This window comes from Euleptes europaea, chromosome 7 (assembly GCF_029931775.1).
Source record: "Euleptes europaea isolate rEulEur1 chromosome 7, rEulEur1.hap1, whole genome shotgun sequence".
NCBI classification, from domain to species: Eukaryota; Metazoa; Chordata; class Lepidosauria; order Squamata; family Sphaerodactylidae; genus Euleptes; species Euleptes europaea.
In genome coordinates, this window is record NC_079318.1 from 81,637,492 (window position 1) to 81,662,271 (window position 24,780).

General features: G+C 49.0%; 1 protein-coding gene and 1 non-coding gene across 12 annotated transcripts in view; one reads left to right on the forward strand and one right to left on the reverse strand.

The window, feature by feature from the left end:
- The window catches only part of NRXN2 (neurexin 2), a 393,602-nt gene that overhangs the window by 326,230 nt on the left and 42,592 nt on the right, over positions 1-24,780 (forward strand). For 6 of the 11 annotated variants that reach the window (XM_056852311.1, XM_056852313.1, XM_056852314.1 and 3 more), the window contains 2 exons: positions 10,969-11,058; positions 21,426-21,748. In XM_056852311.1, the coding sequence (XP_056708289.1) occupies positions 10,969-11,058; positions 21,426-21,748 (413 nt within the window). The remainder of the gene's footprint in view (positions 1-10,968; positions 11,059-21,425; positions 21,749-24,780) is intronic. The other 5 variants (XM_056852316.1, XM_056852312.1, XM_056852317.1 and 2 more) reach the window with 1 other exon arrangement.
- TRNAV-GAC (transfer RNA valine (anticodon GAC)) lies at positions 12,716-12,787 on the reverse strand. The gene has a single exon. It is a non-coding gene; the product is annotated as a tRNA-Val (tRNA).

The following is a 24,780-nucleotide window of genomic DNA, read 5'->3' on the forward strand; positions in this document are numbered from 1 at the left end:
CTCCAGATGATTGATTTCCAGACAATTGATCGCCAGACCTGGAGGGTGGCAACCCTAGAGATGGGGCTTTGGAACGAACTGGATTTTGGACTCTGATCAGAGAAAAGGGCTGGTTCCGACCTCTACTGAACCAGGGAGGGTGTCCGTGGGCTGGGAGACAAGGGCGGGGCTGGGGATGCGTGGCTGCATTTGTGCCTGGAAATGCACCTAGCCTGGAAGCGCCTTCTTGCAAGATTGGTTGTTTTCTGTCCAGTCGTGGCTGAATCACACACAAGCGTGCTGGCTTCCCCGCCCCTCCCACCAGGAGCCGGCAAGAGCTGTAGCAGGGGGACTGGGAGGGGCGGGTGAAACCAAATCAAGGTCATTAGTGCCGCAGGCCAGCAAAGCAGGGAGAGCTCCTGCCCACTTGGGACTCGCTGGCTGCTTTGATCCAGCTCCCCTCTGTCCCCCCAGAATGCCTCCCCCCAGCCGGCCAGCCTGCTGTCTTTATTGCACAGTCTCTTTGATGCCCCTCCCCCCCGCCGCCACAGCAGCAGAGAGCTGGGCTGAGCCTGCTAACCGAGAGTTTCCATTGCTATTTAAGCACACATGCGACTGCTCTGGTTCTGGCACGTGGCATTATGCCCAGGTATGTGCATCTCTGCCCCTGCTCTGCGGCCCCACCCCCCCACAGGTGCATTTGCTCATTGAGCCGTTCAGGAACTCCAGACGCTGAAAGCGCATGAGGCTCACACAGAGATGCTCTGCCCTTGCACAGCTGGTTCTCGGATAACCAGCTGCCAAGAGCAGCAGCATCTCCAGTGGCTCAGAGGTACCAGGGTGAGCTGCAATCGAGGTATTTGTAGCGGCCTTAGATTGTAGCACCTGATGCGGGATTTGTTTCCTATATGGACGTGATTTGCTTGTGAAGCCACATTGGGTGCTCACGGCCAAAGACACAATTCAGCCATGCTTTCTGAGTGCCAATGCCGACATTTTCCTGACACAGAGAGTCAGGGGCTGAAGCAGCCACAAAGAAGAAGAAGAGTTAGTTTTTATATGCCGACTTTCTTCACCACTTAAGGAAGACTCAAACCGGCTTACAATCACCTTCCCTTCTCACAACAGACACCCTGTGAGGTAGGTGGGGCTGAGAGAGCTCTATGAGAGCTGTGACTAGCCCAAGGTCACCCAGCTGGTTTCATGTGGAGGAGTGCGGAAAAAAATCCAGTTCACCAGATTAGCCTCCGCCACTCATGTGGAGGAGTGAGGAATCAAACCCTGTTCTCCAGATCAGAGTCTGCAGGTCCAAACCACTGCTGTTAACCACTACACCACACTGGCTTGATCCACCCAAGTTGATCACCCAGTTCCTGCCATGCAGGTGGTTGCTTGTAGTGCTGTCGTGCGAGGGCCCTGGCAAGCAGTGCTTGGATTGTGTGACATGGGTTTGTCCACAATTCGAGTAGCTGTGCGGCAGCAGAGCCTGAGTTCTTCTGTAGTTTGCAAGAGCTTGGTGGAAATCACCAGAACGTTTGGGAAGCCACTTCACACAAAGGCCTTACTACCAGGAGCAGTAAAGGTCACCGTGCATTCGCAAAGGAGCTTTCTCTTCAGAGGAAAGAACATCCAGTTTCTTGTGCTGCATAAGAAGTGTGCTCGTGAATCTGGGCCTTCGTGTACGAAAACATTCTTTAAACTGGCCATTGGAATTGGTGAAATGGAATCTTTGGTTGAGCCAACAAGGCCTAGCAGAGGATATTTTTGTGTTTTTTTGTCAAAGAACTGCAGCTTCCCTGGGTGGGTGGGTTATTTTATAACCCTCCATTGCTGCTTCTGAAGGTGCTGATTTTGCTTTACATCGAGAGCTCCTAAAGCAAAATCACCTGTAGAGAAGAAGGTTGGGTTTTATATGCTGACTTTCTCTACCTTTGTTTTTTAAGGAGAATCAAACAGGCTTACAATTGCCTTCCCTTCCTCTCCCCACAACAGACAGCTTGTGAGGTAGGTGGGGCTGAGAGAGTTTGAACAGAACTGTGACTGGCCCAAGGTCACCCTGTTGACCATGTGGAGGAGTGGGGAAACCAATCCGGTTCATCGGATTAGAGTCCATCGTTCATGTAGAAGAGTGGGGAATCAAACCCAGTTCTCCAGATTAGAGTCCGCCGCTCCTAACCACTACACCACGCTGACTGTACAGTAAATAAAAACAGAAACAGTAACAAGTATCTTAGTTTACCCAGCCCCCTCCCCAAATTTGTCCAAAAAGTTTCCACCCGTCTTGAAAAGGAGGAGAAAGAAAGGGCCACCTGAGCCTCTCGTAGAAGAATCCCCTCCTCTGGAAGTAACCGCTGTAAAGGCATCGTTTACGACGACTACCGTAGTCTCCAACAGAGGTGGCGCGTGAATCAGAGCCTCGGGCGATGACCTGAGCGTGCGATTCATGTGGTTCAGCGATGGCCACAACATCACACACCCGCATGAGCCATCACGAGTGTGAATTTGAGCCACACACACCTCAAATGCTGGCTGAGAAATGCCGATTCAGAGGCAACCCCGTGGGAAAGCCAAGCACTGTTCATGGTTGCCTGCAACCTGAGGAGACAACTGCAGTTTCCTCCTCAGAGATTCTTTGCAAGGGAGGAGGGAATTCCTCCTGGTGGTCAGCGGGGTGGGGGGGAGGCCGCATAGTGGGGAGAGGTCATGCCAGCCTGCTAGAGTGGGTTTTAAAAACTTGCTCCAGACTTGAGCTCCAAATACTTTTGGGCACAGGGAACCCCCTGGGTACACGTGGAAGCTTTGCGGTTGTACAAGTTCTCTCCCCCTTCCTTTACTTCAGAAGAAAGAATGGCAGGCATTGATTATTCCTGCCATTTCCTCCAAAAAAACGTAGCAATGGACTGATGCAGGGCATCAGAGGCCTTCGGACTGGTGGGCCGTGCCATTTTATTTTATTTTTAATTAAAAACAGAGCATAATTTATTCTTTCCTTTCCGTGGCACATTCTTTCTTTTTTTCCTGCAGCATCCCAAGTGCTTTTTAATTCTCTTCTCATGTTGGCTTTACAATTAACTGATAGCAGGTTTTGCATTAAGAAAGCACCCTGGTAGTTTTTTTTTTTTTTTTACTACAAACAATTTCAGCTAAAGATAATTTATTTAAGTGCTTTTAAAAATAAATAGCTCCTTGTGTGGAGCACAAAAACTTTGCATTGAAGCCCTTGTGATTATCTAAAGAAGGGGGAGGCAGTGGGGATGCCAACCTTTTGCAGCCGAGGTTATAAATAGGGCACAATTGGATGAACACATTAATAGGGGCAGGACTGGGACAAAGAAACTGGCCAAAAAGCCCCAGGTATTACAGCAGGGCAGTGTGGTAGAAAGATCCCCCCAACCCCTTCACGACCCCAATCAGACCTTGAGTCTTCCAGGGGGAATCTATTAATTATTTTGCAAACAATCAAGGAGCACTCAAAGGAAGGAAGGAAGGAATTAAGTGTACCCTCCTAAAGAAAAATTGCTAGATCATGAATTTCATGAGGGAGGGCAGGAAGGGTTGCGTCATTGTCTGGCTTTCATGGCCCTTTCGTACATGCCCAGGGAAATGCCAATTGCCACTTTGGGGTCAAGAAGCAATTTTCCTCCAGGCTAGATTGGCCAGGAATCCTGGAGGGTTTCTCCCACCACCACCACCACCACCACCCATCTTCTGGGCATGGAGTAGGGGTCACTGAGGGTGTGGGGGGAGGTAGTTGTGAATTTCCTGCATTGTGCAGGAGGTTGGACTAGATGACCCTGGGGGTCCCTTCCAACCATATGATTCTATGAACTACCTTGGAAGGACTATTTAGTTATAAAGCACGTGTTTTAATGGTTATTAACCAACACAAAAAATAAGTAAAGGGTCATTTGAAAAAGCTGCTTTTAAAAACCAACCAATTCTCTTTTAAAATCTTCTTCTGTTCAAGTTTATGTCTTTATTTTTCTTTTTTTTTAATTACAGAATTTAACCCTGACAAAAAGTGTTAAGCAAGATTCCTTAGACTATTTATGTATAAAATTGTATCCTTCTGTATGTTGTGGACATACCCATCAATTTTGATACCCCAGCAGTCTGGCAGTAAACATGATGACTTTTATATGTCTAGTACACATAAATGCATATAAATGTCTGTGTGAATACATATAAAAAGGTCACCTAGTGCAGAACGTTCATTACTTTTAAATGGAGACATCGTTCAGACAGCCTTAGATGCTTAACCTTTGCAATAGGTCCGTCAGATACTATGCCTATTTCTTTCTCCCCAATAATGGGGACCCAAGGCGAGAGCAAAATGGGCCCATTTTACATATGGACAAAACTGAGGCCCAGAAGAGCAGGGACTTGATCCAGGGAATTGTCTCAGGGCGCAACAAGTGTACCCTTCTCGGAAAAGCAACCTGACGTGCCTCTACAGAAAATGTAATATAACGCAATTAGAGATAATAAAGAATCAAGAACATAGGATGAGTGGTCTCCACGTGTAAACAGAATATGTTCCCAACCCAAAGAACAGAAGTTAAATATCTAAGATGGATCTGTTGAACAGCTGCAAACACAACAGGCCCTAAACATGCTGTATCCAGCTGCCCAAAGTCAGCCCATATTTCAGAGGGTTACAATGGTTGCGAAAGATGCACAGCTGTGGGCCTTGGGAAATCTCCAAGGGAAGCCAGTTTCACAGTTATGGGTCAGCCGCCAAAGACTAAATCATGGCGGTCTAGAGGCCTCGAGACATGTACGGTAACGGCAGCCCAGCTGATCACGGTGATTGCAGTGGGACAGAAGGAGAGGAAGAATCAAGCGCAGTGTGCAAGGTTTCAGCTGTGGTGCACATTCAAATCGCATCCTGCACCTTGAAATGTCCTGTAGGGACAGCTCACGCTCCCAGTGACCAGCCCCCATCGAGATGCGATTGTTTGCACCAGGGTTCACCTCAGCTGCCTCCTGCCTTCCCTCCTTGCATTCTCTGTAACACTGGTGCTCCTGCCCCCGGCTTCCATCAAAGCTGCCTGTCAAAGGGTGGACACTTGATAACCTGGGCTAATTCATAAGGGTGCCAACCTCCGGGTAATAGCAGAAGAGCTCCTGCTATTACAACTGCTCTTCAGCAGATAGACATCAGTTCACCTGGAGAAAACGGCCGCTTTGGCAACTGGACTCTATGGCGTTGAAGTCCCTCCCCTTCCCAAACCCCGTCCTCCTCAGGCTCCGCCCCAAAAACCTCCCACTGGTTGCAAAGAGGGACCTGGCAACCCTACTAATTCAGAAGGACGTCTGTCAGGCATTTTGGTCCCGGCAAGGCAGCAAAGGCAACGGGGGAGGTATTTTGGCAAGCCGGGAAGCCCCTCCTGGCTGAACAAATTCAGCAGAATTCCACAGACGTCGGGCCTCATTTGGGGCCTTTCAACAGGCTTTGATCCTACCAACCCCCTGGAGTTGGTACCTACGATTCCCCATTCCCTGGGGCAGAATTAAGCTGTGACTGCAGAGAGCTGCTGAGGAGGGGGGCGAGGGGTGAACTGCCAAGAATGGAGCCCTGCTGGCCACTTGCCAGGAACCCCTACGGGGGGCACCTCATTTACATGCCGTTTGCATACATTAAGAAGGATTTTTCCCCCCCACAAAAGAAAAATTTGCTGCAAGAGGCCGCAGTGTCTCAGTCTCCTTTGCTTAGTGCCTCATTCCCGTCTCCTGCGTTTTCTCTTTAGCCATCTTCCCTCGTGTCTTCCGTCCCTCCTTCTTTTTCTTTTCCCTCCTCTCCCTCCTCAGACACCGAAAAAATTCATGTCCACTCTGTGGTCACGACAGAGACACAAAAGGCCGGTGATGGATTTTTAAGGTTCTCAGTCGATTAACTGCCTTGCCCTTAAACGATTGATTGGCTAATTAACCAATTAAAATAAATATTACCGTTATCAAAACCCAGGTGGTGTTTTGAGACTCTTTTAAACTAAGCTAATAGTCCCTCTTGACTAAACATCACGGGCAAATCATATAAACATTTGGGGGAAAACTTTGTTAAATTCGTCGCTCCGAAGTCAAGACAGTCTTATTGTTAGGGATGCCAGGTCCCTCTTCGCCATCGGCGGGAGGTTTTTGGGGCAGAGCCTGAGGAGGGCGGGGTTTGGGGAGGGGAGGGACTCCAATGCCATAGAGTCCAATTGCCAAAGTGGCCATTTTTGTCCAGGTGAACTGATCTCGATCGGCTGGAGATCGGTTGTAATAGCAGGGGCTCTCCAGCTAGTACCTGGAGGTTGGCAACCCTACTTATCGTAACCCTGAGCTGCTTCCCTGATGAGGGTGGGGTCAGATCCAGTCAAAAATCTGAATATTTCGAGTTGCGCTTGAGAAGTGTGACCTGCTGGTATTATTGTGAACATTATTCTTCCCTACTCAGGAGTGACAGTAACTTAAATTTCGGTGCCTCCTGGGGGCCTTCAAAACAAATGATGGTGTATGTGTGCTGTTTAGCTGCTTTCTTACCAGTACTCTGTTCTGGCTCATACCAACTTACTTTCGCTCCCAATGATCGACCAAGCCTCCAATTAATTCTTAGCAAAAGACTATGCAGAGCATAGGCCTGGGGTGTATTTTCAGTGCAGCACTTCTGAGCCAGCATGGTATAGTGGTTAAGAGCGGTGGTTTGGAGCTGTGGACTCTGATCTGGAGAACCGGGTTTGATTCCTTACTCCTCCACATCAGCGGCGGACGCTGATCTGGTGAACTGGATTTGTTTCCCCGCTCCTACACACAAAGCCAGTTGGGTGACCTTGGGCAAGTCACTCTCAGCCCCACCTACCTCACAGGATGTCTGTTGTGGGGAGGGGAAAGGTAGGAGATTGTAAGCCGGTTTGAGTCTCCCTGAAGTCGTAGAGAAAGTCGGCATATAAAAACCAACTCTTCTTCATATGCAGAGTGCACTTCTCTTACCACTTAGTAACCATAAGAAAACCTCACACATCTAGCATCGGAGCACTTCCAGGTCAAAGGGTACAGCCATGGCTATTCAGTTAGTGCCAAAGTAATTTCAACCCTGTATAAATGTGTGGTTTATTTATTTTTATTTACTGTATTATAGCCCACCTTTCTCGCTGAGATTCAAAGCAGATTGCACAGGAGAGCCCTATTCACACATTACAGCGACCGCGCACACAGTCTTTGTAAGATGTACACTTGATTTTTCCTTACAGGGGCATTGAGTAATTATTATGTTACATTCAGTGCCTTTACAGCTTAATGTGTGGTTGAAACCACATCTTTATCCAAGTAGTGGTCCCTGGTTTCATTTGCAAAGTGAACTCGCGTTGGCGTTTTCTTACAAACAGATGTACATGCAGGATGCATGTGCATTCACTGTCATGTGTGAACAGGGCTAGTGTAAGTCGATAACAGTTCATGCGAAGAGACATCGAAGAAGCACAGTGTTGGTCGATAACGATAACAATCAATACAAGGAGACATGAGAAATGTACTAGGACTAAGATTACAGAAATCTGAATAAACATAGCATATTAGACATGATAATGAAGAAAAATGGCGTTACCTCAGTAGAAAACAATTTTTCCGTTTAGTTTTCCGTTTAGGCAGGGAGAATGCCGTTCAGATGGCTCCCCCTCCCCAGTCCAGCGCCTTCTCCCCAGGAACCACCAAGAACAGCTGTGGACTTTTACGGGTCCCCCACCAACATTTCAGGCCTTCACTGCTCAGATAAACTGCAGCTCCTCAAATGTATTGCACAAAAACCCCTCTTAAGTCATCTTCCTTTAAGTTGTTGAAACAGTTTTCGATGCCTAAAGGGCTTTAACGCCATCCTGTGTAGCCTGCTGCCCTCCCTGAGCCTTTGAGCAAGTTGGCATCTGTGTTTTTATTTGCCATCTTGAAAGTATGCTTAATTATTTCACTATAAAAAGAAAAAAGAAAGATCGCATAATTTAACCTTCTTTTATATATCGCAAGATCTTTTATGCCGACTTTGCATCGCATTGCTCCACCAAATGTATACCTAGGAGGAAGCGGCATCCAGGAGGAATGCAATGACTGTCCCTCCCTTCTTATTTTTTCTTGCTGTCTTTCCCAGGAGATGCATGTAATTTTGAATAGAAAGACCAGGCATGTCTCTGGCAGACAGTCAAGCCAGAAATGCAGACGCCATTCACCAGGCATCTTTCCCAAGCCGGATCCTGATTAGAGACTCAGGTCACTTTCTGAGGATGGCGTATTTTTAATTAAAGATGTTAATCGCCTCGTTAATATGGAAGCTAATGAGAGCATGCAAAGTCCCTGGCCACCTCTAATTAGGGCCTGGATCTCGGCACGGAGCAAGAAGCGAAGATGGGGAGCGGGGAAGGGCTGTGGTGAGGGGATAACCCCTGAGCTCCCCTTGTGGTTCCTGGGTTTGGGGGCCAGCATGGTGTAGTGGTTAAGAGTGGTGGTTTGGAGCAGTGGACTCTAATCTGGAGAACCAGGTTTGATTCCCCACTCCTCCACACTAGCGGCAGACTCTAATCTGGTGAATCGGGTTGGTTTCCCCACTACTCCACATGAAGCTAGCTGGGTGAACTTGGGCTAGTTCTCTTAGAGCTCTCTCAGCCCCACCTACCCCACAGGGTGTCTCTTGTGGGTAGAGGAAGGGAAGGTGATTGTAATCTGGTTTGATTCTTAAGCAGTAGAGAAAGTTGGCATATAAAAACCAATTCTTCTTCTTCTTTGGATAAGCACCTAAGCTCACGTACACTTTTCCCATCCTGGGACATAGGAGGAGCAGGATTTGGCTTGTCGCTCACCACAGCTGCGGGTGTTTGCAACATAAGCACGTTCCGGAGCCTCCATGGAGCAAGAGGCCATCAGCTTCCCTTTGTCGCCAGCCACTGACCACCTTGGCTTGGTTGTTCTGATCCTGCAGTCTCAGCCACACTCACTGGCGACTAATTAATTTCCCGCCCAGCGCTGGGCAAAGCCGCCTTTCCTTCTCTTGGTCTCTGTTCTCTTGCACACGCAAAGATAATCAGAAGGCTGAACTCGGCACCTTTTGCCATACAAGAGGAGTCCGGCTCACCCCGACGCACATGCACCGTCCCTAATGAGCGAGGAGTGCTTGTCATTCCACAGTAGTGAGAGAAAGGCCGTCTGCACCCTCAGCCCTTCCCTGTTTTGTGATTGAATCAGGTGTTCCAGTAAGTGGTTGGTAGATTTCCAAGCCCTGGCAGCAGCCGTGTGGGTCTGTGTTTGGGGGCTATGGGAAGCGGGAGCCAAGCTCTCCAGGTCCTCTCCCAGCCCTGTCAAAAGGCAAGGATGCTTTCCCCCACCAGTTCCTTTTCAGGATTAGAGGCTCGGCAGCAATCGGGTCTCCTAGCTGCTGGAGGCTCCTCGAACTCTCAATCCCCAGACTGCTCCTGCCTAATTTAAGACAGCAGAACAGCGGAATCCAGCCAGCCTCGTCGGGTTCCTGCAATAAACCCTCTTTAATTCCCGTGAACAAAAGGGAGCCCTGCATTTTTATCTCAGAAACGACTTAATGTCCTTTTTATCAAGACAGCTTCTTTGGCATGCTTTAAGGCACATTTACATGGCATGTTTGAATTGGTTTGGAAACCAGTTTTATTTATACATTTCCTGCTTTTCTCCCCAATGGGCACCCAACGTGGCTGACAGATCATTATCCCTCTGTCCATTTTATCCCTGCTACAACAGCCCTGTGAGTGTAGGTTAGGCTGAGAATCTAGGATTGGACCAAGGTCTCCCAGCAGGCTTCTGTGGCAGAGTTGGGGGCTCAAACCTAGTTCTCCCAAATCCTGGTCTAACACTCTTAACCACTACTCTACGCTAGCAATTCTGTGGCTTCCTTCAAAGACCTCTGGCAATTGTTGTGTGGGAATCAACATTGACAATTTTCTGTTGGAAACCCTTTGTGGCTCTCAGAGCTCCTTGGAGGGGAGCCATGACAGGTAGGTAAGCAAGGTTTGAGTCGTTTGAATTTGTAATGTGGAATTATTCAAGAATGTTGTTAAGAAAGCTTGGGAGACTTTGTTTAACGGGAATCAGCCGCTGCAGATTGTCACTTGAATTACAGATGCGGGGAATGCCAGCACGTTGTATGTGGTTCCAACCCTACCTGCCAAATGCCCGATAATAAGCGGGCAAAGTAAAGACACTGTTCCGAGGGCCAGCCCCCTGCAGGAACCTGGAGCCCCACCAGTTTGTGGTCTCCAAAGTCCCTGCCATGTGGCCAACCCAGCCGGGCCAACATCCGGAACACCAACTTGCCTGCTGGTGGCCGCCCAATTTTCTGCTTCTTTTCATGGTTTGACAAATAACTAAAGTGGTTGTGCCCATTTTCAGATACAAATGCTGGGCAAATGTGTGGGCTGACTCTTTTGATCATGGTGGTGGTGGGGGGGTTGAAGGGAATGGGGTGGGGTTTGATTGGGGAACCAGGGTCAGGGCATGAGAAGACCTCTGGAGAGGTTTGCAAAGGAAGCTTTTGCAAAGTTTGTGACTGTCTGATGTTGCTTTCCCCCCTTTTGTGAGTAGCGATTAAAGTCGGCTAATAAAGTGAATTTAATTTTAAAAATGCGTTGGGGAAGGAGCTTTTCTACCTCCCCAATGCAGCATAAACCCCTCTAACCTCCATCTGCTCATTTTAACACTTAAACCTGACTAAACCGTGTAACTAGAGCTTTGACCATTGCTGGCTAAAACCACTAAATCCCAAACCAAACCCCAAACTGACCCCTGCTCTTCCTCCTCCCCCCAAAAAAACTTCTAACGGAGACCTAACAGCTAATTTTTGATCAGGGCTTAAGCTGCTATTTGCCTGAGCTTAGACTGACCTCTCTAAACATGCTAACCTCTGACCTTTGACCTTCCAGATGGCGTATGTGTCTCTCTCTATTTTCTTTTTTCGTTTTCTTTTAACCATGTACAAATCTCTCTCTAAACTCTTTGAAGGGAACAGTGATAATGAACGCCTGGCGATTGCTAGACAGAGAATTCCGTATCGGCTCGGTCGAGTAGTAGATGAGTGGCTACTCGACAAAGGTAATTAACAATAATTAATTCCGGTTAATTAACGAGCGAGCAAAAAAAAGGTTTAAAGGTGCGGTGCTCTCTCTCCTTCGAGCCCCCTTGACCCCTCCCCTCTCTCCTTCCCCCCCTGGCAGAACATTTCATGCAGGGTGACAGTTCAAGGCTGGTGAATGAAGATGGTGAGAACTTGTTGGAAATAAGAGGCTTGGCTGTGGCTAAGCTGCAAAGGAGACGTCCTTCCCTTCCTGTCCGCCTCACCCCACCCTGGATGAATACATTTGCTTTCTGCTGCCTCTGATCATGTCAAAAGAGGGAACTTGCTGGGCTGCGTACAGATTTCTGATTTGTGCGAACTGCAGCACATCTCAGTACAGAGGGATGCGATGCCATTGCATATCTGCTTTGTGGCACTTGTGACCACATATGAGCCATGCACATTTAAGAGGGCCAAGTCAGAGAGAACGGCAGTTGCGGGAGAGTAGGGGTCGAGTAAGGAGGAGGGATCTGAGCTAGGTGAGCTGCTGGGAGGGAGACACCTGGGACTTGTCTCCTGCTCGTTGCGTTGGCTCTGGGAGGCACTCTTGGCTGTGGAGAATTCTCTGGGGCACATTTCTTCTGCTCGGAAGACCTTCCCTTGCATCTCTTCCCTTGATGTGCCAGCACTGGTTGTGGGTTACTGTGCACATGCTCAGAGTTGCTCTGTCCTTTTTAAAATCATTCCATCCCCTTTTCAGGGACGGAGCTGTCACAGCCCCCGAAAACAGGTGGCTCAGCTGAGCGCAACCAGATAGCTTGCCTTCTCCTCCTGTCTCTGAACAGCGTGGAACGTTAACACAGTGTCCGATGTGACATAATTGTGCTGTGTGTTTTCCCACCTCCTGTCTTTAGCTTTTGGCAGTGACGGGAGGGGGGCAGGGAAATGCACGGCACAAGGGTGTTGTGGTGCGTGTCATGTTATACTAAATGCTCCCAGAAAAAGGGGAAAGACATGGTCCAGCAGCAACCCTGTGCCTTTCACGACGACTGTGTGTGCCTTTCACTCCGTGCTTAATTCACAGTGGGTAGCCGTGTTAGTCTGTCTGCAGTAGTAGAAAAGGGCAAGAGTCCAGTAGCACCTTAAAGACTAACAAAAATATTTTCTGGTAGGGTATGAGCTTTCTGAAGAAGTGAGCTGTGGCTCACGAAAGCTCATACCCTACCAGAAAATATTTTTGTTAGTCTTTAAGGTGCTACTGGACTCTTGCCCTTTTCTACCACTCCGTGCTTAGGCACTCTGCTTCTTCTCTTTCCTCCCCTTCCCTGCCCTCACAAAACAGAGTTTTCTCTTGGGCTCAGAGCACTTCCCAGAAGTAGGAGCCTGAAACACACACCTGGTCAATCCTCAGGTTACCTCACCTACTTTCCCCTTAGCCAGAGTCCCAAGACCTTTCTATGCTGGGTAAAGGGAGCTGCCACCCCCAAAGGGCACAGAGGGGGGTAGGGGCTCTTGCTTCTGGGTCTTTCAGTCTCCCTGATTGCTACTGTTGAACACATGAACACACAGAGCTGCCTTATACTGAATCAGACCCTTGGTCCATCAAAGTCCTTATTGTCTACTCAGACCAACAGCGGCTCTCCGGGGTCTCAGGCAGAGGTCTTTCACATCACCTACTTGCCTAGTCCCTTTAACTGGAGATGCCAGGGATTGAACCTGGGACCTTCTGCATGTCAAGCAGATGCTCTACCACTGAGCCACAGCCCCTTCTATTGAGCTTTCCCTCCCTTGGGGGTAGTTACAATAGCAGATATCAAACAATAGCTAGTGAGTAGTTTTCAGTGTGCATAGGGTTTGAAAGGATTAGCATCTAATTCTAAGTGGGCACCTTTCTGGGAGAGTTGCAGTTCTTGTTTTCACCTGCTCTGCCAACCTATCTTTCCACTCAGGTTATTGACTCCAGCCGGGGGGGGCGGGGGCGGGGGGGCGGGCGACGCAGGCTTTTTGTGCTGTCACTTGCTAACCCTGGCTTAGCCCCCTGTGCCGCCCACCCCAATTTGTCGAGCCGTATTCTTCTCCTCCTACAAGCCACTGCTCGTGGAACAAAGTGAGACTTGGCCCAGGTGAGCCCAGCCATGGCTTCTGAGCCCATCTCGCTTCTGGGTCAGAATACTTAATTCCTCTCCTCCTGTATGCACCCAGTTGGGATGATGTACACCAATTTTGGCTGCGCCTCTTCTCACCAGCTTTGCAAACTGTCTTTGTTTTTTTCTTCCTTTTCTTTAAGGACTTGTTCCTTACATTTTCGGGGCGAGCGCTGCACCTTTAACACTTTAAACTCAGTGGGGAAGCACAACCGTAACAAAAAAAAAAGGGAAAAAAAGGAAGAAAAGATCGTTTTAAATCTTAATTTAACCAGTTAATAACTTTTTTTAACTCAAACCAAGTGCTAAACAGTTTTTTTAACCTATAAATTCCAAATGTCTTAATAATAGTTAGTTGGCTTTGCTTTTCTAAAGGGGATAAGCATCTAAATGTATCTTTTAATGTCTATAACTTGATGGTTTAAACAACAACAACAAAAATGAAAACAAAAACCAGTTAAAGGGACTTTTAATGAGTTTTTTAAAAAAACAGAAGGGAAGAAAAATCATCAGAAAGGAGGGCGATGAAGGTAACAGAAAACCTGGGGCGAGAAATGATCCTATTTGACTACTGTGGAGCTTGCTGGGGGGAAAGCGCATCATTTGATACATTTTCGTGTGTTACAATGGATGTTGGTGAAGCCACACCCTCTTCCTCCACACACTGTCTCGCACACACATGCACACATACACAAAAATACCAGAACACATGTTTTTGCAAATAGCACTGGGGCAGATGCTGTGAGGGGCAGTGGGATTTATGTATTCAGGCTGCCTTCTAAGGCAAATTGTCAGGCTTCATGCAGATCTTGAAAAGAGAGCAGGAAATTCTGTTATCGTATTACTTTACAAAAGAAGAATTCTGCACAGCTCAACGGGCCGCATTCTTCCCTTAAGCCCTGCCCCCCACACACACACACACTCGCATACACACCTGAGTGAACCATTTTGGACTCTGCTTCTCGGTATGTTTGAGAACAATGTTTACAGATGTCCATTTGCGCTTACAGCCTCCATGACTGCAACAGGCAAAGTTCAGGACAAAGTTACTTTTAAAATATCAGCCGGTTTAACAACCGCGTTTCCCCCCTTCCCTAAGAATTGTAGCGCAGAATTGGCAGGAGACAGATAGACATCCAGTAGAATCCGTAGCGCCTACTGACTCTTCCCAGGGGCTCCTTAGAAGGAAACTATGACATCAGACGGCTCTGACGTGCCCTGGTTGCCGCAAAGCAGAGCTGCAGAAGAATTCTGCTTGTCCTGCTGCAGGTGAAATAGAGGGCTGACCAAGAAGCTAGAAGGGATGGGTTTCTCTGTCTCCAATGGAACCCCTATAATTATTTTGTAGTGGCCTTTTTCCCTAGACCAAAATCCGTTAGAAAATGCTGGACCCAAGGGTCTCCCTCCCCCAAATCTTAAGGTTTCTATCAGCCATGAGCTTACTTTATCCAATTTTCCTGTTCCCGGTGCCGATTTATGGAAACCCTGAAGGTTTTTCAACACAAGGAATGAACAGAGGCGGTTTGCCATTGCCTGTCTTCATTGCAACCCTGGGCTTTCTTGGTGGTCTCCCATCCAAGTACTGACCAGGCCAGCCCTGCTTAGCATCCAAGATCAGCCTAGCCTGGGCCATTCGTGTTGGGGTTTTCCTGTTCCTAGAGGTATTCGAACACTCAGTCAGCTGGAGGAATAGAAGACAATTTTTTTTCTCAAACTTGAGATTTTTCACCTAATGGCATGGGTCCTGTAAGCTGTGCTTTGCAGAGATCACAAGAAAGTGCAAACGCTTCTCCTCTATCTAACCAAGAGCAGATGATGGTGAAGAAATATTATATTTAGGAAGAGTCAGTGCTGGGCGAGGAGGCTTTGTGAGGACAGCAGCTGCAAATCTAATCGCAGTTGGCTCCCAGTTTGTACGAGCGCACTTGGAGGCATGAATCCTCCAAAGGGGAGCGTGACAAGCAGAATTGGATCCTGGCAACAAAAACCCATCTTCCATATATTTGCAGCAGCAAAGTGAAGGTAGAATTGGACTAGAGTTACTCCTGGTTCCTGTCTGATTTCAAAGCAAAATACTTCACTGACAGCATTGGAAGATCCACCCGAAGAGTGATTTTAGCATGCAAAGACTGCTCTTCTCTTGCTGCAACGCTCCCGACTCCCGCAGTTCTTTCTTTGCCAGCTTTTTTGGGGGGTGGAGAGGGAAAGAGCCTCGGTATGCCAAGAGCTGCCTCGGACTTAATACACTTGCAAGGATTGGATAAAGAGGGCAGAGAAGGCTGTTGCTGAGACAGGCTTGCTTATGACCACCCACATAGGCTGTTACATTGGGGGCTGGTTTGTTTTGTGTTTTTTAATGCCCAGCACTAAAAACAATGCACTAACAAAGACAACATCTTTCTACCAATAAAGGCAAGGTCTTTCCATCTGTACAGAGAGAGAGAGAGAGAGAGAGAGAGCTATTACCAGATACAGTAAATTTGCCTCTCTAGAACAGATAATAAATAACTCTTCATCTAGCTCGGCTTAAGGGAACAAAGCCGTATTTGAACCTGTATTATTACTCATGCTCTTGATTACTTCACTTTACAGCTGCTGTGTCTACCAGTGGGCATCGACAGTTGTTCCTGATTTTAAGGGCTTTTGAGCACAGAAGCAGTGCCAGAGTTTAGACTCTGAGCGTGCAAAGTAAACATACTAGTGCCCCAAACCCACTGGTAGGCTTAGACTCAGCTGGCAAGGTTCCCATCTCCTTTCCCCCCTTCTCCCTTCGATTCAGGACTCAGGCTTCCTGTTCTGGGGAAAGTAACTTTTGCCAAATCCTTCCCCGTCAAAGTTACCCAGCCTCTGCCGGAAGCATTTACTAGACATAAGTGCTGGAAGAAGACGTTGGGAGTCTGGCAGGGGTAAGGAGGAGTTGATACATCTCTAAAAAGAGAAGGCCCATCACGCTTACCTGGAATCCCTTCTAGCTCTTATGGGTGCTAGTTGTTGCCCAGTGAGGGGAGACCAAAAAATACTCTGTTCATGTTCAGAGACACCTTCTTTTAATTAAACTCCAGGCCAAGCCTGGGCTGAGACCAAGTCCGAGCCTGTCTCTCTCACATCCGCACGTTTCTGCCTGCCGCATAGCATCTCCAGCGGCCCCACATTTGTTCTGCTTTTTTCCAGCCCTGCCACCGCGTAGGTTTCTTCTGGGCTGTGCTGCCCAACTTCGCAGGGCTGGCCTGCCTAGCAGCAAGAATGAAGAAGAAGAAGAAGAGTTGGTTTTTATATGCCAACTTTCTCTACCACTTAAGGGAGACTCAAACCAGTTTACAATCACCTTCCCTTCCCCTCCCCACAACAGGCACTTTGTGAGGTAGGTGGGGCTGAGAGAGCTCTAACAGAGCTGTAACTTGCCCAAGGTCACCCAGCTGGCTTCGTGTGTAGGAGTGGGGAAACAAATCCAGTTCACCAGATTAGCCTCCGCCGCTCATGTGGAGGAGAGGGGAATCAAACCTGGTTCTCCAAATCAGACTCCACCACTCCAAATCACCGTTCTTAACCACTACACCATGGGATGGGTTTCTGCCTGGTCCAACCTGCCTGAATGATGATAATGAGTAACGGGGGAAGGGAGGCACACAGACACATCGGGGATATCAGCTACTCGGGCGGATTTGCTTCTGAATTATGCCTCCCAGGAGGTTGCTAAGCCGTCTTGGCTGCCACAGATGTTTCATTTGGCGCAAGTCCTGTTTTCTCTCTCCTCTCTCTCTCACACACACGCACACAGACACTGTCTCTCATGTACCATGTGCACACACCTTTTGTTTGCAGTTGAATTGCAGGATTTTAGCAACGTGAATGGTAGACTGGTAGTTCCTTGCTCCCAGGCATATTATGCTTTTATAGAATCTCTCTGCAGGCCCCCATGCAGGGAGAGCTGCAGCATTCACACGCACACGTGGTCGAGGCATGCATGCTGGTGCATTTTCACACGCCGCCAAACCTCGAGGTGGGGAATAAATGTGACAACAGGGGGGAAATGACATTAAATCAGAGGAGGGACACTGGCTACTGAGAACAAAAACTAATTAAGGCTATAAACCAAAAGAGAAGGGGGGGAATTCCATGGTCAGGTTGGGAGAGATAAGGGAAGTTGGGAAACGCTAGCAGGAATCTGAGTATTTTGGGCCTGTTCCTTTAACCCTGAACCAACAGCGAAATTAAACAGAAATAATCGTGTTTTCTAAATGAAGGCAGGAGGGGCAAAAAAAGAAGAAGAGAGACTCAAGAGGGTTAAAAATATCAATTTTCAAACTTCTCAATAACAACAACAACAAAAACCCAGAGCTGTTTATTTTAAAGCCAGGGTTCTGTTTTTGGTGTGGTTTTTTTTCCTTGTTTTTTTTTTTTTTAAATAACAGATTAGGAAGGTTCAGTCGGCTCCATCTGGAGACGCTTTTTTTGGTTGCAACAGACGTTCCCTTTAACATTTCTCCATCTCTTTCTCTGTTTTTTTTTTTTTTTTTAAATCCATGAAGCTGTTGAACGAAGAGTGAGCGAGGCGGGAGGGGGGGGGCTCTCCCAGGTTGATGCTGGCAGTGTTTGAAGCTTCGCAGCTGGCTGGGGAAGCCACTAATGAGCAGCCCCTGGAAGTGGCGGGGGGGGGGGAGACAACCGTGCCAGGCGCTTCTCCCTTGGCCGGCTAGGCCTCACCCACTTCCCATGTGGGAAAGGGCCCCGATCCCCTGCCTTCCGCAACCCATTTAGCCCCCTCTAAGGGGGGCAAGCCACACGACCCAATCACAAAGTGCCCCTATTTCCCCCTAATTTGGCCCCAGGACCTTCCAAAAACCCACTTACCCCACCCCACACTCTGCCTCCTTCTACAGACCCACATAACACCCCCACGTAGGTTTGCTAGGTCCCTCTTCGCCACCAGCAGGAGGTTTTTGGGGCTGATCCTGAGGAGGGCGGGGTTCGGGGAGGGGAAGGACTTCAATGCCATAGAGTCCAATTGCCAAAGTGGCCATTTTCTCCAGGCAAACTGATCTATTGGCTGGAGGTTAGTTGTAATAGCGGGAGATCTCCAGCTAGTACATGGAGGCTGGCAACCCTAGCCTCAGGCTGGTAGACAAAACAAGGATAATTCACACCCAACACAGTTCAAGCAAGTCTTTCTCAGGAGGGGAAATGGCTTTGCAGATACGTAAAGCCACACTAGGTGAGACTCTGGGAGATCCATTATCAAATTTCCAGCACATCTTTCCTTCAGAACTTGCAACTACTGGAGGTCACAATTCAGATGGGGGGTAGCCCCTTTCCTCTACACACGCCATATTCCTGAAGTGAAATGACATCCTTGGAGTTGACGTTTGCTCCGTTGGGCTAAACCTACAGGTTGCTTGGACGATACTCTCTTTCTTTGGCCCAGCAATGCAAAGGGAAGCTCCTTGAACACACAAAGCTGCCTCACATTGAGTTATACTTTTGATCTGTCAAGGCCAGTGTTGTCTCCTCTGACTAGCACTGGCTCTCTCCAGGATCCCAGCGAGGGTCTTTCACGTAATCTGCGAACCTGGAGATTAAACCCAGGACCATCTGCATGCAAAGCAGATGCTGGAATAAAAGCTGTTAGTCCTTAAGGTGCCCCTGGATTTCTGCTTTGTTTTGCTACGTGGCCATTCCCCTGGTTTCATCACAGCTGCCATGCAGGGGAGGGGAATCTTTCCCCCTCCCCTCTGCACAATTCGGTAGTAGTTAGGGTTGGAAACCTCCAGATACTAGCTGGAGATCTCCTGCTATTACGACTGATCTCCAGCTGATAGAGATCAGTTCACCTGGAGAAACTGGCCGCTTTGGCCATTGGGCTCTATGGCATTGAAGTCTCTTCCCAAGCCCCACCCTCCTCAGGATCCTCCCCAAAAACTTCCCGCTGGTGGCAAAGAGGAACCTGGCAACCCTAGTAGTAGTAGAAATCAGCCTCCTTGACCCACTATTAGGCTGTCAATAGAGGTGCCTCTCTTTTCCCCCCATTTACTATTGGGCCTAGTAGCAGCTTAGGGGGAGAACTGATTTCTGTCACACGCACAAAATGCCAAAGGGGTGGAAGTTTAACCAGACCCTCCTCCTATACCCATTCCAGATGGCACATACACAAACAACCCAGGGTGCTTTTTAAAATATTAAAATCCATTGCAAAGGCCTATATCACAGACATCCCATGTAAGGTACGCTTAAGGTTGCCAAGTCCCTCTTCACTACCGGCGGGAGGTTTTTGGGGTGGGGCCTGAGGAGGGTGGGGTTTGGGGAGGGGAGGGATTTCAATGCCATAGAGTCCAATTGCCAAAGTGGCCATTTTCTCCAGGGGAACTGATCTCTATTGGCTGGAGATCAGTTGTAATAGCAGGAGATCTCCAGCTAGTACCTGGAGGTTGGCAACCCTAGGTATGCTTCAACCCTTTGTCAGTGACTAGCCTGGGTGTCAGCCCCCTCCCCTCAAATAGTCCTGACTGGGATTCTGAGTAGACCTGCTTAAGACTGCACCACCAGCCTGCAATCCGCTGAGCATTTTTGCTGCCTTAACTTGGCAGGCGTCTGACTTGCCTACACATTTTGGGTTTACCATGTTTTCTGTCCCCCCCCCCCTATAGTGTTGCTTGCTCACACACACAATCTCTCTCACACACACAACAATTTATCTCCACCTGGAGCTTTTCCACCCGCACTTTCTGTTACTTCCTTCAGAGTGTTGGCTCCTTCAGTTTCAACCTCAGCACACCTAACCCCACTGTATCTCACCCATTCACATATTCCTCCCCTTGTCCCCTCTTTCCTACTTTCCTTTAGAACCCCCCTCCACAGGCCACATCTGATGTTGCAGCAAGACACACACCTCTTCTGACGAGGCCCAACTCCCGGCATTACCTACCAGGCTCTTCATACACACACACACACACATGCACGCTGATGGGACTAAGCACTTTTACGAAACGCCCTACACCGTTCCTAAATCAGCAGATGAGTCAATATCTGTCCTCTGTGTGGGTTTCTTGGCCATACTTCAATAGATCTTACCTGGCTCACCATCCAAGCATCCTTGGAGTTGTCCTGCCATGGACAACGGAACGTCCAGAGTAGCCTGCCTAGATGGATTGGGGGTGGGTGGGGGGAGAACAGGGTAAAGCACAGACCTGCAGCTCACGCATAGAACAGGCCTGTCTTTGTGGGACGGGGGACAGTCCAGCTGCCACTGTCCTCCCAGGGTTTAAGAACCTCCCTGAAGAGGGCGGAGAGAGAGGGCGTTTGGCATAACCAGACAGCACCAAAGACCTCCTCGACTATTTCTCTGTCAGCCACTGGCCTATAGACCTTCTCCGTTCTCACTCACTCTTCGTCCTGTGCAGGGTACATGAAGGCGAATCCCAGAGTGGGCCAACTGGTTGGAAAACACAAGGTGGTGGTGGGGTGTCTTTAAGATGGGCACTTTGTCGAGAGAGCAGGGAGAAGGATTGCAAAATGAACTGGTTGCCATGATGGATGAGTAGAAAGACACGCAAAGAAATATAAGTTAAAAAGACAGATGGGCTAAAAATGCTCTGTCTTTTAGATCTGTCTCCCTCTTTTCTTCCCTTATCTAGCTGGAATAAGGATAGAATAAAATAGATTAGATAAGAATGTAGAAAGTCTAGATTGCATTCAATTGATTCCGGCCTCCTGAATTGTCGCAAGCGCACCCCCTCCCCCCAACCCAGTTCCAGTGAGCGGGTGAATATCGGTTCTTTTGCCCCACTAGCATAGTGGGCATGGCCCTGACCTGGGCTGATGGTGCCTTTCATCCCAAGGGCATCCCCCTCCTGTCCTGCTCCTTCTTACTGGATGGCTTTGTGAGTGAAGGCCGTTCGTTCCCAGGCAATCAAATGCAGCAAGAAGGGAGCAAAGCTGGATAGATGGATGAGGAAGAAAGGATGGAAATGCCTCTCAGGGTAAGGGGAGGAGGGAAGGATGGGGAACTGAATCACTGGAAGAAATGAAGGACAAAAAATGTGGTAAAGTGGCTAGGAGGGTTATAGAAAGCAGAATGGGTGGGTGGGGACCATCTGCCTTCCTGAGCCCTGAAATCCAGCCAGTTGGACTTTGCACCGCTTGTCTTCTTTATACTGAGCTTCCCTGCCCACCGAGCCCCCAATTCACCTTTGCCACCTTCTTTTTCTGTTTGCCCTCCACTCCCTTCTTCTCCGCGGCTTCCCTTCCCTCTCCCTCTCCCCCAACAGGTCGCCAGCTGACGATATTCAACAGCCAGGCCGCCATCAAGATCGGAGGCCGGGACCAAGGTCGGCCCTTCCAGGGCCAGATCTCGGGCCTCTACTACAATGGGCTCAAGGTGTTGTCCCTGGCTGCCGAGAGCGACCCCAACGTGAAAGTGGAGGGGAACCTGCGGCTGGTGGGCGAGGTGCCATCTGTCATGACCACGGAGACCACGGCCACCACCCTGCTGGCGGACATGTCCACCACCATCATGGAGACCACCACCACTATGGCCACGACCACAACGCGGCGCGGCCGTTCTCCTACCATGCGCGACAGCATCACTCAGGTTAGTGGCAAGGGGGACCCTGAAGGGGAAGGGGACACAGAGGGAGCTGGTGCCAACCAACACTAAACAGATATAAAAACCAACATTACACAGTTTTTGGGCCAAGGAGGCGTCCTTATGGGTCAGAGCAAACCCTCTTGCACACTCCTATCACATGCATTTCAAAAACCAAACTTGGGCTGTGTGTGGATGAGATGAAAATCACCACTTTTAAAAAAGGTGCGGGGAAGGCACCAGGCTCAGTGGCCTGGTTAACAGTGAGAGTCATTAGGCAAGAATGCAAACAGGAGCAGCGTGCGCCCCAAGAGCAACCCAGGGATTTGAGATTGCCTTTTTGCCTCTCTCCTTTTTCCTTTCAGCCTGGACAAGTCGCCTGCACTCTCCCCACGTTTGCCGCCCAAGCAGGGGAGAAAAGAGCCAGAAGGGGTGAGGTGGGATGGGAGGAGAGCTGCTTGTTCAGTGGACCATTTTGAATGGGAAGGGCAGGCAGACAGGAACCTCTCTCTCCTGCTGAAGCCGGGACAAGTCACCTGTGCTCTCCCCGCGTTTGCTGCCCAAGCAGGGGAGAAGAGAGCCAGAATTTGCAAGAATGCAAACAGGAGCAAGAATGCAAACAGGAGCAGCGTGCGCCCCAAGAGCAACCCAGGGATTTGAGATTGCCTTTTTGCCTCTCTCCTTTCTCCTGCTGCAGCCTGTTCAGTGGGCCCTTTAAGTGTGGGAAGGGCAGACAGACAGGAACCTCTCTCTCCTGCTGAAGCCGGGACAAGTCACCTGCGCTCTCCCCGCGTTTGCTGCCCAAGCAGGGGAGAAGAGAGCTAGAAGGGGTGTGGTGGGGTGGGAGGAGAGCTGCTTGTTCAGCAGGCCCTTTAAGAGTGGGAAGGGCAGACAGACAGGAACCTCTCTCCTTTCTCCTACAGCAGCCGGGACAAGTCGCCTGCGCTCTCCCCACATTTGCAGAGCAGAACTCTGTGCTGGGGCAATGGCGCGCGTGCCCACAGAGAGGGCTGTGAGTGCCCGATCTGGCACGCGTGCCATAGGTTCGCCACCACGGCTCTAGAACCTAAATTGTGCCCGCAGACAAGCTGGGCTCTCTAGCAAGTCTGAATTACCATTGAGCAAAAAATGTGCTTCATTTGCAGAATTCTTTTACCTTTGCTAGGCATGGTAAATGGAGAGCCAAGGACTCTACAGGACTCAAGGGCTCCATCCCCCCCTTGAAATTTCACCATATTTTGCCTCTGTAACCTCAGAAGGACTAGAAACTTGGATTCCTTTATTTTCAAAACACGTTTCTCAAAACGCTGGATTAGATGCCTCAAAACCACACTCTGCACTTCTGCTGTATTTCCGCGGATGGCAGGAAATGCTCTTCTGTGTCTGTTGTAAATCAAAAGCAGACATGTATGAAAAGTGATCAATTTGGGTACCAAATAAATAGCATTCCGTTAGAGCATCCCCTCCAAGATCTTGCGTTAGAGCATCCCCTCCAAGGCCTCATGCACCAAAACAGGACATGGGGAAGGGGGGGAGCCATGCACGTTGTCCTGAGCTCCTAGGAGGAGGAGGAGGAGACGACAAATGAATGGATGAAGCCATCACTCCTTCCGCTGCTGGCCCGTTTCCTGGGTCTTGTACTCCACAAGCAGAACCCTTCAAGACTTGTTGTGGCTTTCATTTGAAGTCACACCACCTTGGCCTCCCCAGATTCTCCATGCATTCCACATCCAGGGAGCCAGCATGGTGCAGTGGTTTAAGAGCGGTGTTTTGGAGCAGTGGACTCTAATCTGGAGAACCAGGTTTGATTCCCCACTCCTCCACATGAGCAGTAGACTCTAATCTGGTGAACCGGGTTTATTTCCCCACTCCTATACATGAAGCCAGCTGGGTGACCTTGGGCTAGTCACAGCTCTCTTAGAGCTCTCTCAGCCCCACCGACCTCACAGGGTGTCTGTTGTGGGGAGGGGGAAGGGAAGGTGATTGTAAGTCGGTTTGATTCTTCCTTAAGTGGTAGAGAAAGTCGGCATATAAAAACCAACTCTTCATCTTTTTCTTCTTTTTCTGCTTCTTCTGCTTTTTGTTCTTGTTCTTCTTCATCTTCGCAGTTTGCTTTTTTAAAAATAATTTTTATATAAAGGGGTATGGATTTCATAGTTTTCCACTGGCCATAAGGGCGGTCAAAGTGGGCCAGGAACAAGTTGGAGCCCCAATACACATCATCGGCATGCCCTGTTGTTTCCTGCCTGGGGAGCCCTTTGCATTTGGGCTTGCTTGAAAACCAGCTGCTTTCAAGTGATGATAACCAAGGGGGTAGTTTTAAGGGTCCATAGGGTTTGAATGAATTAGCATATGCAAATGAGCAGTGGGCACCTTCCTGGGGGAATGCAGGTTGTTTTCACCTGCTTTGCCATCCCATCCTTCTAGTGAAGTTACAGGCTCCTGCCAAGGAGACAAGACATGTTTTCTGGGCTGTCGCTTTTTAACCCCGGCATAGCCCCCTGGGCCACCCACCCCACCCCCTGATTTGTCAAGCCGTGTCCTTTTCTCCCCTGCCAGCCACTGCTCAGACATTAGAGAAGGATCAAGCCAAGCAGACATGGAACAGAGCATAATGTTAGAGAATCAGTGGTGTGGTGTGATGGCTAAGTTTGTTGGGTCAGGATTTGCTCTGAATCCCAACTCTAATGCAAAGCCTGCTGGGCAACCGTGGGTTAGGCACTTTTTCTCTCAGACTAACCTTCCTCACAGGGTCGTTGTCAGGATAAAAATAGGCAAAGAAGAGCGACGTTTGCTCCCCTACACTAGAAATGCATTCGAAAGAGTTCTGGCACAAAGCAAATTTCCCGGCTACTTCAAAATTCAGGAGAGATGGGACCCAAGCTGCTTCTGTTAAGATTGTAGTCACAGGATTTGGTGTGTGTGTGTGTGCGTGTGCTTGTGCCAGGGACCCAGCAAGACCTGCCTTGCCCTGCTTCAGCTCCTTGCTTGTCCAATTCAAGCAGATCTCAGTGAAGCTGGGGAGGGGAGGGGATCTA